Source organism: Crinia signifera, chromosome 6 (assembly GCF_055691185.1).
Source record: "Crinia signifera chromosome 6, ASM5569118v1, whole genome shotgun sequence".
In the NCBI taxonomy this organism is placed as follows: domain Eukaryota; kingdom Metazoa; phylum Chordata; class Amphibia; order Anura; family Myobatrachidae; genus Crinia; species Crinia signifera.
This window is the reverse complement of record NC_139222.1, coordinates 205,982,847-205,998,347: the sequence shown is the minus strand read 5'-3', so window position 1 is coordinate 205,998,347 and position 15,501 is coordinate 205,982,847. Positions and strand designations below refer to the sequence as shown.

The window sequence follows — 15,501 nt, the reverse complement described above, 5'->3', positions numbered from 1 at the left end:
TAGTGTTGTCCTAGTAGTGGGAATAGGACAACACTAGCCCTAGGCTGGCAAAGCTGGCAGGGCGGGCTTAATGGCTAAAATATGCCTCGGCGGCTGTTTATACAATGACTGTGCTGCTAATTACTGGGAGTTTGAAGGTGACAGCCGTGCATTCATCGGCGGGCTGACCCTTGTGCATGTTAGGTGCGCTGGTAATACATTTAAAAAACTCTATCCCCCCCAGTTAACTAGCGTTAAGGGTAGTTATGCACTTAACGCTAGTCCATACATTTGCCCTAATGTGTGACAGTCTTATTTAAAACAATATAAACAGATACAGTTGCAGAGAGACTAAGTCGTGAGGAGGGTGTGTCCAAACTGAAATCTAGGGGAAATAAAGGTGAGCAACATTTGTGGGCTACATACAAGAGCAGATTACATGCTGGAACATATACAGGGAGGTCATCGGGCACTAGTGGTCGATGGTTTACCTTGATGCATGTTTCTGGGGATTACGGTTATTACCGCACTTAGACCAAGACTGAAATATTAATTATGATAAGCAAATGCTGGATGGTAACTTTCGGGGAGGCAACCATTCGCAGGCATGTTGGTGACAGAGACTGCTAAATAGCAGATGGTCAGGTGCTGCATTTTGGTATTCACATCAGCAGAATCACGCCGAAGCTAGTGGGCATCTCATTAGGCCACCTATAGGCTACATCATTACGATAAAGACTGTAACTGCATCCACCTGACTTGCCCCCATATGCATTGAATTAATTTTACAGGTAGTCATTCTGGGCTAGAATTTGAAAGCAGAGAACAGCCACTTGGCCCATCTAGTCTGCCCCTTTTTGTCACGGAAAACACTATATGAGCCTTACTTCACTGTAAAGATATCCTTAGGTCAATCCCAAGTTTAAATTGTTCTGCTGTCTTTATTAACTCTGACTTTAGGCTATTCAATTTACCCAATACCCTTGTATGAGGTAATGTTTCATTCAGTTTCCTTCCCTCCAGTTTAAACACATGTCCTGATGTTCTAATACAGGTGTTCTCAAATTCGGTCCTCAGGAACCCATACAATTCACATTTTCCAGGTCACCTGGCAGGTGCACAGGTGCACTCATTACTCATTGACACATTTTAAAAGATCCACAGATGGAGAAAATTATTTCACTTGTGAGTCTGTGAGGAGAAATGAAGACCAAGTTTGAGAACATGTGTTCTAATACATCTCTGCATTTGAAGATATCTCCCTCCAGTACCTGGTTAAAACTCTTTAAATATTTGACTGATCTATTATGCCACCTCTTTTCACTTCTTCAATCCATACAATTTAAGATATTTTAAGCTATGTAGTTAGGTTTTGTGAAGTAGGAAATTAACCATTTTAGTTGCAAGCAGCAACTTGATAGGATTGTAAATCTGACTAAGGACAACTATAGAGTAGTAACCAAACGGTTAGGGTAGGGGAACCTTTTTTGTGCCAAGGGCCGTTTGTATGAGAAAAAAAAATCCTTCGGGGGCCATATGTAAAAATTCCTCTTACAAATTGTCCTGTTGCAGCCGTCCCACGCTCCGGTGGCTGCCGCTAAATAGGTCTGACCGTCTCCAGCTGCTGTTGATTCAGATGAATCTCGCGAGAATTCCCCTGTACTTGACTCCCGGCAAAGCCACCTGGCGAGTGGGCGGGCCACTCAGACCTGCTACGGGGGCCACATACAGCCCCCAGGCCTGAGGTTCCCCACCTCTGGGTTAGGGGATACATAGGCTTGCGGTTCTGTATTCTTTAAACTCCCTCAGTACTCTACTTCGCTTCAAAAGATAAGAAACAACTATTTTATGCTAGGGAAAAGAAACAAATTAACCGAGAATGTGAATTGTCTGTCTGCCTTCAGTTCTGAACCCTGGATGGCTGCCCATCTAACACAACCCAAGTTACAGCAAATACTACTCAGCATTCTATAAAGGCTTTGTTGTTTCAGTGTGGGACAGATTTCAAGGATGATATAATAACTGAACAACGCTAATGCTATAAATGTGCTATAGAAATAGGAATTCCTGAAAAATTTGGTTACATGATGGTATTTTTGGTGTCCATTGCAGTATGGAAAATAACCCACACCCACTCTAAAACAAAAAAACTAGGATTAGACCACATTTGGTCACCGTACAGACACATCATGATAGTATGCATATTGTTGAAGTAAAGCCTACAAGAGATGGTGAATTTGTTGGCACATTGAGTGATCCCATCAAATGCACACATGGTTTCTGCCATATCCTTCTTCCTGTATACTGTAATTGTGTGATTGCTCAGCCTCATTACAGCTTTTTACAACCTTATGATCCCTATCAATAACGTATTTTCAATTCCTTTCCAGGCTGTAGCAGGGTTAGAAACCAACAGGTCCAAACCAGGCAATGCAACCATGCTAGATGGCAGATTTATGCTTTAAGAAAATGGTTTGTATCTGATTCCCCTTGTGTCTCTTCCCACTTCCCATCTTGACCTTGTTCAGTCGGATATTCATCCCTTGTTCAGTCGGATATTCATCCCATCCATTTAGAAACCACCCTACATTTTGGCATTGGCAGTGTGCAGAATATTGGTGAAAATAGCAACTTCTCAATTCATTTGCTGCCTTCAATACGGACAATCACCCCCACATCTCCATTCCATTGGTCTTCATGAATCAGTTCCCCTTTTATCCCTCCACTTCCCTTTCATCTTCCTCTATCTAACAGGATTTCCCAAGGATCCATCCAGACCCCTCTCGCTCCCTCAGTCTTAGCTTGAGTCTCTTCCTGCCTCTCTAACATCTCATCCTGCATGACCCAGCATTTGTTTTTTACCCCAAGCATACATAGAATACATAGTCTGTGTCTTTCTCTCACACACTAAAAAGTATGGCAATCATCCTGAATGCTTCACTCCCACTCATGTTAGAAGTCAGTATAGCCATGGGTACTGTGTCCCATTGTAGTTTCAGGAAAATATGGTGCTCTAAAACCTTTATCCAGCTCTGGGTGTCGGAGTTGCTGCAGTTTTTTTTTTTACACTGGTTCGGAATACTTGCAACAAAGATGGTGCTATTCAAAAGGCCAATATCAATGTATAAGCAACCCCTTCTGAAGCCCAGATCTACATTTTTTACACGATATAGACTTGCACCATCATGTTCAGAAAATAAATGTAAATATTTTAGAGGATTATTGCAGGTCCTAATTTTATATTTGCTGGAGATGAAGGGCAGGACGATTAATAATCAGTCGGGTCTTATTGACCTGTGTGAGATCCCAGCAGTACACTAAAGATCAGGGAAGATGGCAGCTCTTTATTAGAAAATACGCAATACCTATATTACATTGTAAAGCATGTTCCACAAAATGAAAACCAAAAACAATTCAAAGCAGCATATACACCATATAAGTACAAACTTTAGTATTGAATGAAGGAGTGTATTTACTACTAGTGATACATATAAAAAGTGATTGTGTTGCCCATAGCAACAATATGTGTGTCTGTTGCTTCTGAAAAATAATAGTCTATTTAGTCGATATGAATGGACAACACAAGCATTTTTGATTTGTAGAAATATTGTTAATGTTAGCAATCCTCATAAGAAAAATGCTATTTTAGGCTAATACACATTTCATACTGCCACTTCATCCCAGGGATTATTACCAGGTTAGCCCAGGTCATGCTTGGTGTAAAAGGGAATTCAACCATGCTAGATAGGTGCTTATGTGTGCAAACCTGCTGTGTTAGAGGGGCAGTGTGAATGGGTAACTTGGGTCATATGACATGGATCCTGTTCACAACATAGGGAAAGCCGGATTCATGGCGCTTGGAGATTACGTCATCCGTAAGAGATAACAGAAAAGCACTGCACTTGTGGGTGGCGCTGTAATTGACGCAAACAGGGAAAATCACAGGTCAACGCATCTGAGTTAATGGGGACTGTCCCAGATAGGACAGACCTGGAAATTTTGTTGGAAAGGTGAAGAAATTGCCTTAAATAACTTGCTGCATAAATACCCCATATAATGTTTAATGTCGCATAGTACCTAGATACAGTTTCTTTTGCAAATTTTCTTTCACTTTCCAAAGGAAATGAAGGCATGAAAACAGTCGGCACCAATGTTGGTTTATGGTTGTTTGATCCTGCTCAAGCTTTATAAGTGCACTGGCTGATCTGCCTGTGTGCAGGGCATACCACATAAACAATACAGATCTTGGCTTTAAAGTACATATCAAAATGGAATCGGTTACATGTGGTTTACAATCTCCAAATTTATTTCATTTGAAAAAAATATATATGTATATATAGACACAATTGCATTTAAATCAGCACAGAACTAATATACACACACAAAATATAATAGTATAGAACAGATGCTTTGACGGAAGTGGTCACTGTCTAGAACCTGCTACCAGGAAGGTTTCTGAAATCTGGAAATTAATTTAAAAATATCATAAATTAGAGACATAGCTAAGCTAACTACACCTATTTTTACACAATTAACAAAGTGAAATAAGCTTTTTTAATAAAAGCTCTACCCATGATATACCAGGATTGGTTAATCTGGATTCCATGGGCACCCCTGGTATTTTGCTTGGACAAAAAGCAATACTGAAATAGGGAGCTTGGGTAGACAGTAGAGGAGAGGGGGGGGGGGGGGGGGGTGGGGGTGTTTGCTCCAGTGGATTATTGAATAGCTTAAATTTAGCATTAAGGAGTGTAACAGGGAAAAAGGATATTCTATTATTTCCAAATGAAAAACCATTTATTAATAGTAATGTCAGTTCCTTGATAAGACCAAGGGCTAGGGCCTTAGGGTCTGAAGATAGTGTAGCATATAAAATTGCCCATTCAAGCTTGAAAGAGTATTCAATTGTCGAAGGAGGCCTATTTTATTAATATTGAAAGTCACTTTAGGGAATATGGCGATAAGAGGTCAATGTGTCAAGGAATGAATTATTCAAAGGCTCAAAACAAGGACAAATGGCCCTTCTGCAGAGTTCAGTAAATTTTATTCTAGGATTATTGAGGTGAATTTGATGATCCCTGCAGTAAAAATCAAATCCCCTGTCAGCTAGCCCTTTTGAACTATCCAAGTGGGAAGTTAGCGACTCTGCTAATGGTAAACCAATGTTAAGAAGGCCCCTGGTCCAGATTGTATTCCAAGGATACTTAAGTGTCTTTGCCAACCACCCAGTGTTTTTTTTTGGTGTTTTAAAGTTAGTAAAATTGCTCCTGTCCCTAAATCTGCAGCAGTAACTGGTAGTATTACCGCCCAATTGCTTCTTTAAAAACATTTCTATACTAACAATTTAAGAGAGTGGTTTTGGTACACCTTAAAAAAGGTGGCATATCAGTGGGCTTGACCATCCCCAGTTTGTATATGGGTCAAATAGATCCGTGTGCATTGTTCTTACACTTCTTCATACAGGTCTTTGTCATTTAGAAAACAGGGACTCCTATGTAAGAGGATTATGGCTTATAGCTCTGCTTTTAACACTGTAGTGCCAGCAATGCGCATCCCGAAGCTTGGAGAGATTGGTGATTATGAGCCCATCTGTAACTGGTTGTGTGTTTTTTCTTTTAAAATGAAATCATCCATGGTCAGTTAAAATGGGTTCTACACCATTTGTACTTGTACTGAATACAGGTGTTCCTCAATAATGGGTTTTAAGTCCCTATACTTATTGTATACGTTGAATTGTATTACAAGTACAGATTGTAACCATATTGAAAAATTTGCGGACAATACTATGCTAGTGAGTAAGAAAAAGGATGACAGATATAGGGAGACGTGCAGTGCAGCAACTTGTAAGTGGGGAGAGAATAACATTTTTTTTAAACAGTAGGAAGGAGGTGGTTTTTAAAGATCTTTATAAATCTGTCACCATCATCGAACTATTGTTTTTAAATGACGAGCAGGTAACAAGGGTCAGCAGTTTTTAGAGATTCATTTTTCAGAGGATACGGTCATGTCCCCTCACATTTCAGTGGCCCACTCACATAAAGCAAGATGGACATATACTAGAAAAGACATAATTAGGAAACGGACAGAGCACACCAAATTTAGGGTATTGCTTGTGGGGAAGGGGCATTGCACATATAGTACCAATTAATATTACACAACACAATAGTGCCACGTACACACTGCACCAGCTACAGCAACTTTGATGCATTGCACCAGGATTAAGCACACCATAATGCCCATTATATAACATGCCACACCCAGTGTATTACAAGTACCCAAATAGTGCATCCCAGTAATGCTTTACCCATACTACCTGTACCCACACAGTGTGCCTCAGGAATAGTACCTGTACCCACACAGCATCCCCCAGTAACAGTACCCAGTGTACTACAAGAGCACCCCAGTAATAGTACCCACACAGTGAGCCCCAGTAACCACACTCATACCAAGTGTACCCATTCATAGCACCCATACCCAGTGTATCCACACGCTGCTGAAGCCAGCGATGCCAAGTCCAATCAAGCAATCAATGGCTTCAGCACACCCAAGTTCTCCTAGAATGAAAACCACCATCAGTTTGATAAAACATCTATATTATTAACAAAATATAGACTGCCTATAATGCAACCACATTGTGCCAATAAGGACAATTAAAATTAGACATAAGCTTGTATAAAAAAGGACTGGGTGGTAGGGCCCTGGGACAGAGATGTGACTGAGGACTATAGATTTGATGTGATATGGGGTCAGTGGGCAGAGATGAGGCAGGTGGTGTAGGTGCCAGTGATGTGACTGGGGGGGATTTTTCTAGCCACTGGCTGCCCATCCTCCCCATCTGTGGCTCCCCCTCCTAGCCGGTGACTCCTGTGCTGTTGTGTTCCCGCAATCCTGCCATCCCCGCCGCCCGTGTCCATCCTGCCCTGCCTGACCAATCTGCGTGGGGACTTGCCTGTTTTTAAAAAGTGAGTACCTGGTCAGGATAGATGGGTATAATACACCCTATAGCGTGTATTTGCGAACCCGGGGTAACTTAAGTCTACTGAAACTTTAATGGTATAAAAAAAAAAAAAAAAAAAAAAAAAAAAAAAGGAGCTGTAAGTAATTTCTGTGACTATAAATGGTATTTCATGAAAATTGGGTTGGTAAAGAGTTTCCAGCTAGACCACATTCAAAATGTCAACACCTACATTAGAATTACTTTTAGGCCAACTATATCAGTTTTGATATGGCCACAGTCAACAGTGTCGTCGGTATAAGCCAGGTATACTGACAAACATATCTGGGAGGCCAAAGTATTGCAATTCTCCTTCCTCATTTCCTCCCTTGCATATAAATTATAATGAAGCTCTATGGGGGATGTGGTCATTGAGTCAGCAGTCAAAAGGTCGACACATAAAACAAGTCAACATGCATTAGGTTGCCATGGTCAAAGTGTTGACATGAAAAAAAGGTAGACGTGTGGTTTTCTTTTTTATTATTTTTTAAACCGACTTGTTCATACTTTACCATACCAGTGGGCATAGAGAGAGATAATACAATAGTGTGCCAAGCACAATGAGGCACATGCCTGAAGCATGGCGAGGAGATGTGGCACACTTAAACTGTTTCCATATGGACATCCGAAAAGTGAAAAACTCATGACTGTTGACCTAGACACTGATGACCTTACAGACCGTACCCGCTCTATGAGTGGCAGGCAGGGGCGGATCCAGGATAAAATGACAGGGGGGGGGCACCATGATAAAAGAGGGTTTAGGTGGGGGAGGGGCGGTGTTAGTAATGCCAGTGTACATGCTAAGAGAGCAGCAGAGAGAGGGTGGGAATGGGATTAAAAATAGGCCCTGGCATTTAAAGTACGCAGGCCCACCATGGTGACAAAAGTGAAGGATGTAGTTGTGCGCGCGCCGAAGGCGCGCTCCGGAAAATGGGGTGTGGCCACTCAACAGGGGGCGTGTCCTTGAGTGTAGTGTACAACACCATATACAACTTCTACACATTATGCAACAAAATACTAGACCCCATTATACTTGTCCCTTACACATGATGCCAAATGGAATGAGCCAAAATTCACATAATGCCACACGGATTGAGCCAAAATTCACATCAAGCCACACGGATTGAGCCAGAATTCACATAATGCCACACAGATTAAGCCAAAATTCACAATACATTTCATAAACAGGAACATTGTCCACCAAACATTTACACCATAATGACCATTACACGTTAAGTTACACGCCATTATGTCCATTATGTATTATGTCAAACACCATAATGCCTATTAAAAATAATGCTACATAAGTGCTGCTTATCTACATGCTCATTGCCAGAGGTTCCATGCTCATTGCCAAGGGGAATACATGCTCGGGGGAAATGGGGGACAGCCGCCAGGCAGAAGTGATAGCCACTGACAGTGGCAGAGCCTGGCTGTATTCAGAGCACTGCAGGTCCCGGCTATTTGAAAGAATACCCCTTTCACACCAGAAAATGCATTCCCAGGATGGCCCCTTTTACACCAGCCTAGTCCCTGCATTTTCTGGTGTGAGGGGGAGAGAAAACCACCCCTCCCCCCTTTAACCAGTTATCTTATTTAACCGGCTATATCTTCGGAACCAACTGATCCATTTACATGAGACAAGTATCATATTGAAGAACTTTTGAGTGGGCTTTGAATGATTTTGGTCCAGTGAAACTGGAACGTTTGGTTCCAGAGTAATCTGCCCTCAAAGAACATGAACAGCCATGAAATTACATTTCAAAAATAAAAAAAATTAGTTTACACGTAATATCTCTGGAACCGATTGACCGATATGGACCAGCCTGGTATCATATTGAAGGCCCATCGATTTGAAATGGAAGGAGATCAACCACAAGCTTCTGTGATGCCAAGGGGGGAACTGGCAGCCGTCGGAATCGGGTGGGGGTCGGAATTGACGGGTCCCATATTATCATATGGGGAAAAAACGTTACAGCTTTGCCAGGCGATATATCTGATTCCCGGGGGGCTAGAGACACGGGGCTGGGCTCGTTGGAAAGCCCTGGTGAATGACAGGGGGGAGGGCACGTGGCCGGGTGCCCCCCCACCCCCCCTAAATCCGCCACTGGTGGCAGGTGAACCAAAAAGAAGCTCTTGTCCAGGCATGTCCAAACTATGGCCCTCCAGTTTTTGTAAAACTACAAGACCCATCATGCCTTGCCACAGTTTTGCTATTAAATATATTGCAAGGCATGCTGGGATGTGTAGTTTCACAACAGCTGGAGGGCCATAGTTTGGACATGCCTGCTCTAGTCGTTTGTTTGCAGCTTGTGAGGAATCAGCTTTGATTTGCTGTTAAAAAAGTATCTTTGAGCTTGCTTTTTTGCATCTTGTGAGAAAAACCCGGGTCTAGCCTGTTCACACTGCCGTACACCCGTCTATAACCCAGGAATATAACGCTGCAAAAAAAAACCTGTGTAATTCCCGGGGCACTTCACCCAGGAATTTCACTCACAGCCGTTCACACTGAGACAGGACACAGGAAATTACTGCTTGCCCTGGCGAAAACACAGGGTTTTTGCAGCAGTGAGAATGGGGTAATAGGGCCTTATTCTAGTTCACTCTTATACCCAGTTCTCACTGCCGCAAAAAAACAGGTATTTGCCAGGGCAAAAAGTAATTTTCTGTGTCACGTCTCTGTGTGCAAGGGTCTTTGTGAAATTCCCGGGTGTTATGCCCCGGGAATTACACAGAGGTTTTTTGCAGGGTTTTTCCTGGGTAATACACGGGTGTGTGGCAGTGTGAACAGGTTAGACCCGGGTTTCTTGCATTGCTCAAAGCTGCTTTTTAAACAGCCAATCAAAGCAGCTCTTAGATGCCACACACTTGATGGCAGGCATACCAGGGGAAGCAGTGTGAACGGGGCAGACACAGGAATTTCCCGGGTCTAAGGTGCAGTATGAATGGGGTCTGTCGAGCTGAGATGCTCTGTGCCCCGCCAAAAACACAGGAACAAAAAAACAGGATTATGCAGGGGCGGCAATGAGAACGCAGCATAAGCAAATTCCTTCTCAGATGGACAAAAACATATGAATTGCATGGGGGGCAGATGTAACAGGTGCAGATAGAATTAGATTTGGGTGAGTTATTTTGTGTCGGTGCAGGGATACTAACTGACTGCTTTATTTATACACTGCAATATAGATCTCACTTTGAAGAAAAACCCCACCCAAATCTAATTCTATCTGCACAAGTTATATCTGCCCCACCTGCAGTGCACATGGTTTTGTCCATTTGAGAAGGAATTTGCCTCTAAGAGTGAATTTCTAGAATAAGGCCCTAACCTTCCTGCTCATACCCTAGTTTTTGACAAGGCTGTAAGAAAAGGATCCAAGGCTCTGGATTAAATAATTTTACAATATTTTGTTAAAAGTTCTACTGGAGGTCTTCAGTCAACAAACGAGAGTTCTATTTAAAAAGCCAGACTGTACAATTTGTGACCATTTGTGTATCAGTATAAATCACTGAAGAGTCATTCCACCCCATTTTATTTAATAGAGGATGTCAACACAAGCTGGGCAGATGAAAGTGTACATGGCATCAACTTCTTCTACAGGTCACTAAATTAAATAAAACACTGCAAAACCGAGCTGCATGGCAGTCTAGCAAATGGTGTGTACACACGGGAGCAATATTAGGTAAAATCGCTGGGAATATGGTCGCCAGCTGCGCGCTCCCGTGTGCACTCCCTGCTGGTCGCTGTGCCGGGAGGTCAGCGCCGGGGAGATCAGCATTGATCTCCCCAGCCCCGTGCCGCTGCTCCCTCCCTCCTCCCTTCATGGAGGTCAGCGCCGGGGAGATCAGCATTGATCTTCCCAGCCCCGTGCCGCTGCTCCCTCCCTCCTCCCTTCAAAGTGACAGCAGCAGCGTCTGCTGCTGCTGCACTCCCCCTCCACCCCGTAGCAGTGTCTCCTTTTCATCGCTGATGAAAAAGGAGACACTGAGCAATATGATTGCTGGCAATATATCACTAGCAATCATATTGCACAGTGTGTACACAGCAAAAGACTGTCATGACAATTGTACTCATCACAGATTTCGGCCTATTTGTAATGAGCTACACATATATTGATTGTAGTCAGACGACATGTAGATGGAGGGAACAAGAGTTACTGGCATTATGACCACAATCATAAAATATGTATACAAAAGTAATCTGCAACCTGGAACATAACATGCGGTACATTAGTCATATTATTCAATGTAAATGAGGAGGAACGAGATGTGCTGGTACACTTGATGAAACGAAACCAATCAAAAATGTTGTCCTGGCCTTCAAGAAATAAGTGTTTGGTTCTTTTTATTAATGTACGGTGTAACAGAAGTTCTTACTATCCATGGAAGTACTGGAAGGCTGTATACACTTTAAGGAAAACTATTAACTGTTGCAACAGGTTCCAAACAAGGGAGAAATAAGGTTTGTGTTAATTATGTATACAACACAACCGTTATCAACGTCAACGTAATGATTTTTTACTCCACTATAAAACCCAAGTACCATGCAGATTTTTTGTGTGTGTTTTACTTTTTTTGTGAAAAAAGTAATTTGGTTTGGATTTAGGATGAAAAGTTACTTTATGGGTACATATTTCCTGTTGATTCCTTCATAAACAGCCATGATACTTCAAATAAACTTGATAAAAAAAAGCGACGATTAGTAAAGAAATTTAATAGTCAAGGTAGCCTGAGGAGACCAAAAATAAATAAATAAAAGAGATAGACTATCATAGCTATCTGTACTGATTTATGCTGCTTTCCCACTGCCAAGCCGTTTAAAGAACCGGTATTTGAAACGGTATTAGCTTTCACATTGCAGTAGATTACCGTTTTAAATACCGTCTAAGTACCATTCACATCGCAGTAAACCGTTTAATCCCCTTATGTCCCATGGTACCTGTCCTGCCCCCCCGGTACCTTGCTCCCCCCCCCTCCCCTGGTACCTTGCATCCGGGCAGCATGGTAGGCAGCGGGCATTCAAGGGCTCCTAGTCAGCAGGTCCCAGACGGATTGCTGAAAGCATCATGCAGGAGGAGGCTGGTGAACAGACAGCGGGAGCACTGGGGTTCCGGGCAGCGCGGTCCGTGCTCAGGAGGAGGAAGGTCCATTAGGAGATTGTAATTTCATCGGCGGGGGTCCCTGCCGCGAATGGGAAATAGCGGGCCCGAAAATTACATATGCGCATAGCTAACGAGCCGCTAATGAAATATGCGCATATTTAATGATTGGCTCCGCTATTTCCCATTCGCGACAGGGACCCCCGCCGATGAAATGACGCTGACGGGATCCCCAGTGCCGCCACTGTCTGTGCACCAGCCTCCTCCTGCATGATGCATTCAGCGATCAGTCTGGGACCTGCCGACTAGGAGCCCTTGAATGCCCGCTGCCTACCTTGCTGCCCGGATGCAAGGTACCAGCTGCAAGGTACCAGGGGAGGAGGGGGAACCTGCCGACTAGGAGCCCTTGAATGCCCGCTGCCTACCCTGCTGCAAGGTATCAGGGGGGGCCAGGACAGGTACCAGGGGAGGGGGAAGACTAGTGCAGGATCTTAAATACAGTTTCAGAGCAATTCTCACTGCATAAAAAAGCGGCTCTGAAACGTGTAGGACTTGGAAACGGGTTGAAATACCAGTTAACTTTATCCGGTAAATCAACTCTGGCGCTTTCCCACTGCAGCCTTAAATGTTTAGAAAGGGGAAAAAAAAACGGCAATATACCGTTTAAGACCTGCAGTGAGAAAGGGGCATTATATTCGGTAACCTATTCAGAATACTATTGCAGACTATTGCTGTAAAACTGTAAAAAGCTGTTATTATGGTTTTAGATCTGTGCTATGTCAAGAACTAAGAAATATTGGGATAGTGTTACGGACCTTACATTTGAAAAAGACTTGATTACCAACTTTTGCTGGTGGGTGAAGTATACCGGGTGGGGTAGTTAATCAGGATGAACAGGTTTCTTGTAGCCTGATTTATTCAGTACAGGTTTAAACGCTAGTCTTTTGGGATGCTAGGGTTCTAGATTTAAAGGGTCAGCCATAAATCAATAGCATTAAACCGGAATTTTACAGACTAAATCAAAAGGAAAACAGACCAACATTACTACAGAAGGACTGCATTACAACCACTAAACTCAGGAACATTGGAGGTCAAGATGTGATATCCCAAACTAAGTTTTTCTAAATTAGGCTACACTAGTGATAAGTCACTATTGTTGCTCCCTACTTATCCATAACAAGATGGTTGTAACTCTAGATACGGTTATCCTCTAGGTATGTGTCCATCCCTTTCTTAAATAAATTGTGTCTGCCAACACTACCACTGCTGGCAGATTTCCAAACCTTTACTGTCCTGAACACCTTAATTATGGAGGGTACAAAAGTCCTCTCCTCCATTCTAAGGGGATGCCACATGTCCTGTTCACCAACCTTAAAATTTGTTGCCCCTCACTTAACCTTTTCTAGCTCTACAGTGTATTTTTTGTAGTATGGAGCCCAGAATTGCACACTGAATTCTAGATGAGGCCTAACCAGTGCTTTATAGAGTGGCATAATTAGGGTAATTCCTTGCTTCCATGCCTTTTATACAGGTTAGTATCCTATTTGCCTTAGTTGCTGCTCCTTGACAAAGAGCACTGCAACCAAGTAAATTTGTACTCCTAGGCTATTTTATTGTGATATCCCTTAAATGTATCTACACTGAATCACATTTATCCACCCACTGCTCCAGTTTGTTTAAGTCCACCTGTAACTTGTGTAGCTTTCACATCACATAAAACATTTTGAAACGTTTTGAAAAACTGTAATTTTAAATGGGTCTAGTGTTCATATTGCAGCAGATTACCATTTAAAAATACCGTTTAAGTACCATTCACATCACCAGTCAAGCCGTTTAACCTCTGAACACGTTTCTACCCACAGCTTATTTCCTGGTTCAGGGAAGGGACACAAGACAAGGGACAGGCTATCACAGTGCTCTAACCTTTATTTTTTACTAAATACTATTTCAGTGCCATTCAGACAGCACAAAAAACGGCTCTGAATTGGCTTTAAAACGGGTAGGACTCTGCTTTTTAAACGTGTTGAAATACCAGTTAACTTTAAATGGTATTTCAACTATGACACTTTTACACTGCAGCCTTAAACGTTTTATAAGGCAAAAAAACGGCAATATACCGTTTTAAAAGTGTGATGTGAAAGCTACATAGGACACATCCTGATCCATTTAAATCACCTTGCCCAATTTAGTGTTTATCCTTAAGCTAGTTAAATAAATATTTTAAAGAGAAGAGGCCCTAGCACCAAACCCTGAGGTACACCACTTCATACTGGTATCCAGTTTGAAAATGCACCATTTACACCCACTCAGTTACCTGCCCAGCAGCCAGTTTCTTACCCACATTCAATTTTTTTTTCCCCCTCATAGAACCATTGGGGGAAATTTACTAAGATGGGATATTGCTATGGGCAACCAATCAGATTAGAAAGTATCTGATTGGTTGCCCAAAGCAACATCTAATGTGAAATAGAACCCCCATCTTAGAAAATGTGCCCCATTGCCTCCATTTAATGGATCAGCCTCTTATATGGCACAGTATTAAAAGGCCTTTGCAAAAATCCATGTAGACCATATCGACTGGATCACTTCTCTAGATTCCTGGTAACTTCCTCGTAGAAACTAATTGGGTTAGTGTGGCATGACCAGTCCCTTAAAAACCCATGCTGGTTCCTACTGATTATCTTATGGAGTACTAAATGATCGTGGATACAAACTCTTAAAACTCCCTAAAATAATACATTTCCCTATGACGCATGTTAGGGTCACTTGTCTAGGATTTGCTGGATCATCGTTTTTTCCCCCATTACTTCTGCTAATCTCCAGTCCCATGAAACCATGTAAGATGAAAAGGACTTATCAAATATGCAATACAAAGGCTTTGCTAAATCTTCCCTTATTTCCGTCAGAACCCTTGGGTAAATCCTATTTGGTCCTGACTATTTGTATTTATTCTGCGGAGTCGCTTAAGGACATCCTCTGCAGTAAATTTTATATTTAGTAATGTGGTACTCACGTCTTTACAGGTGGCTAATGTGTCCACTGTTTGCTCCTCTCTAGTAAAGACTGATGAGAAAAAGGTGTTTAAACACTTCTGCCTCAGCTCTATCCTCCGTAATTCTTTTGCAGTTAATATTTGTTATTGGGCCTTTTTTGTAACCTTTTACGGTTGATGTTTTTATCCAAAAAAAAAAAAAGTATGTATGTTAGATAAAAATCGGAAGGAGTCAAAATCCCGACCGCCACAATGCTGCCAATTTTCTCCCTCTATGGGTGTCCACGACACCCATAAAGTGAGAGTAAAATAGTGTGCCCGCAAGGGGAGGGGGCGATCCACGCCCCCCCTAGTCGGTATTTCGACCACCAGGATTTCGTACCTATCCCCAAATATATATATTTAATAATAATAATAATAATAATCTTTGATTTGTTTGG

At 42.3% G+C, this 15,501-nt stretch overlaps 1 protein-coding gene across 6 annotated transcripts in view; it reads right to left on the bottom strand.

Annotated features, from left to right (window-relative positions):
* MBTD1 (mbt domain containing 1) overlaps positions 1 to 15,501 on the bottom strand; it is a 53,984-nt gene that overhangs the window by 9,633 nt on the left and 28,850 nt on the right. Inside the window, exon 16 of one of the 6 annotated variants that reach the window (XM_083148662.1) lies at positions 3,929 to 4,441. The exons of the other annotated variants lie outside the window; for them this stretch is intronic. Within the exon in view, the coding sequence (XP_083004788.1) occupies positions 4,410 to 4,441 (32 nt within the window). The 3' untranslated portion in view covers positions 3,929 to 4,409. Of the gene's footprint in view, positions 1 to 3,928; positions 4,442 to 15,501 lie in introns of those variants that run through there. 6 annotated transcript variants of the gene reach the window in all.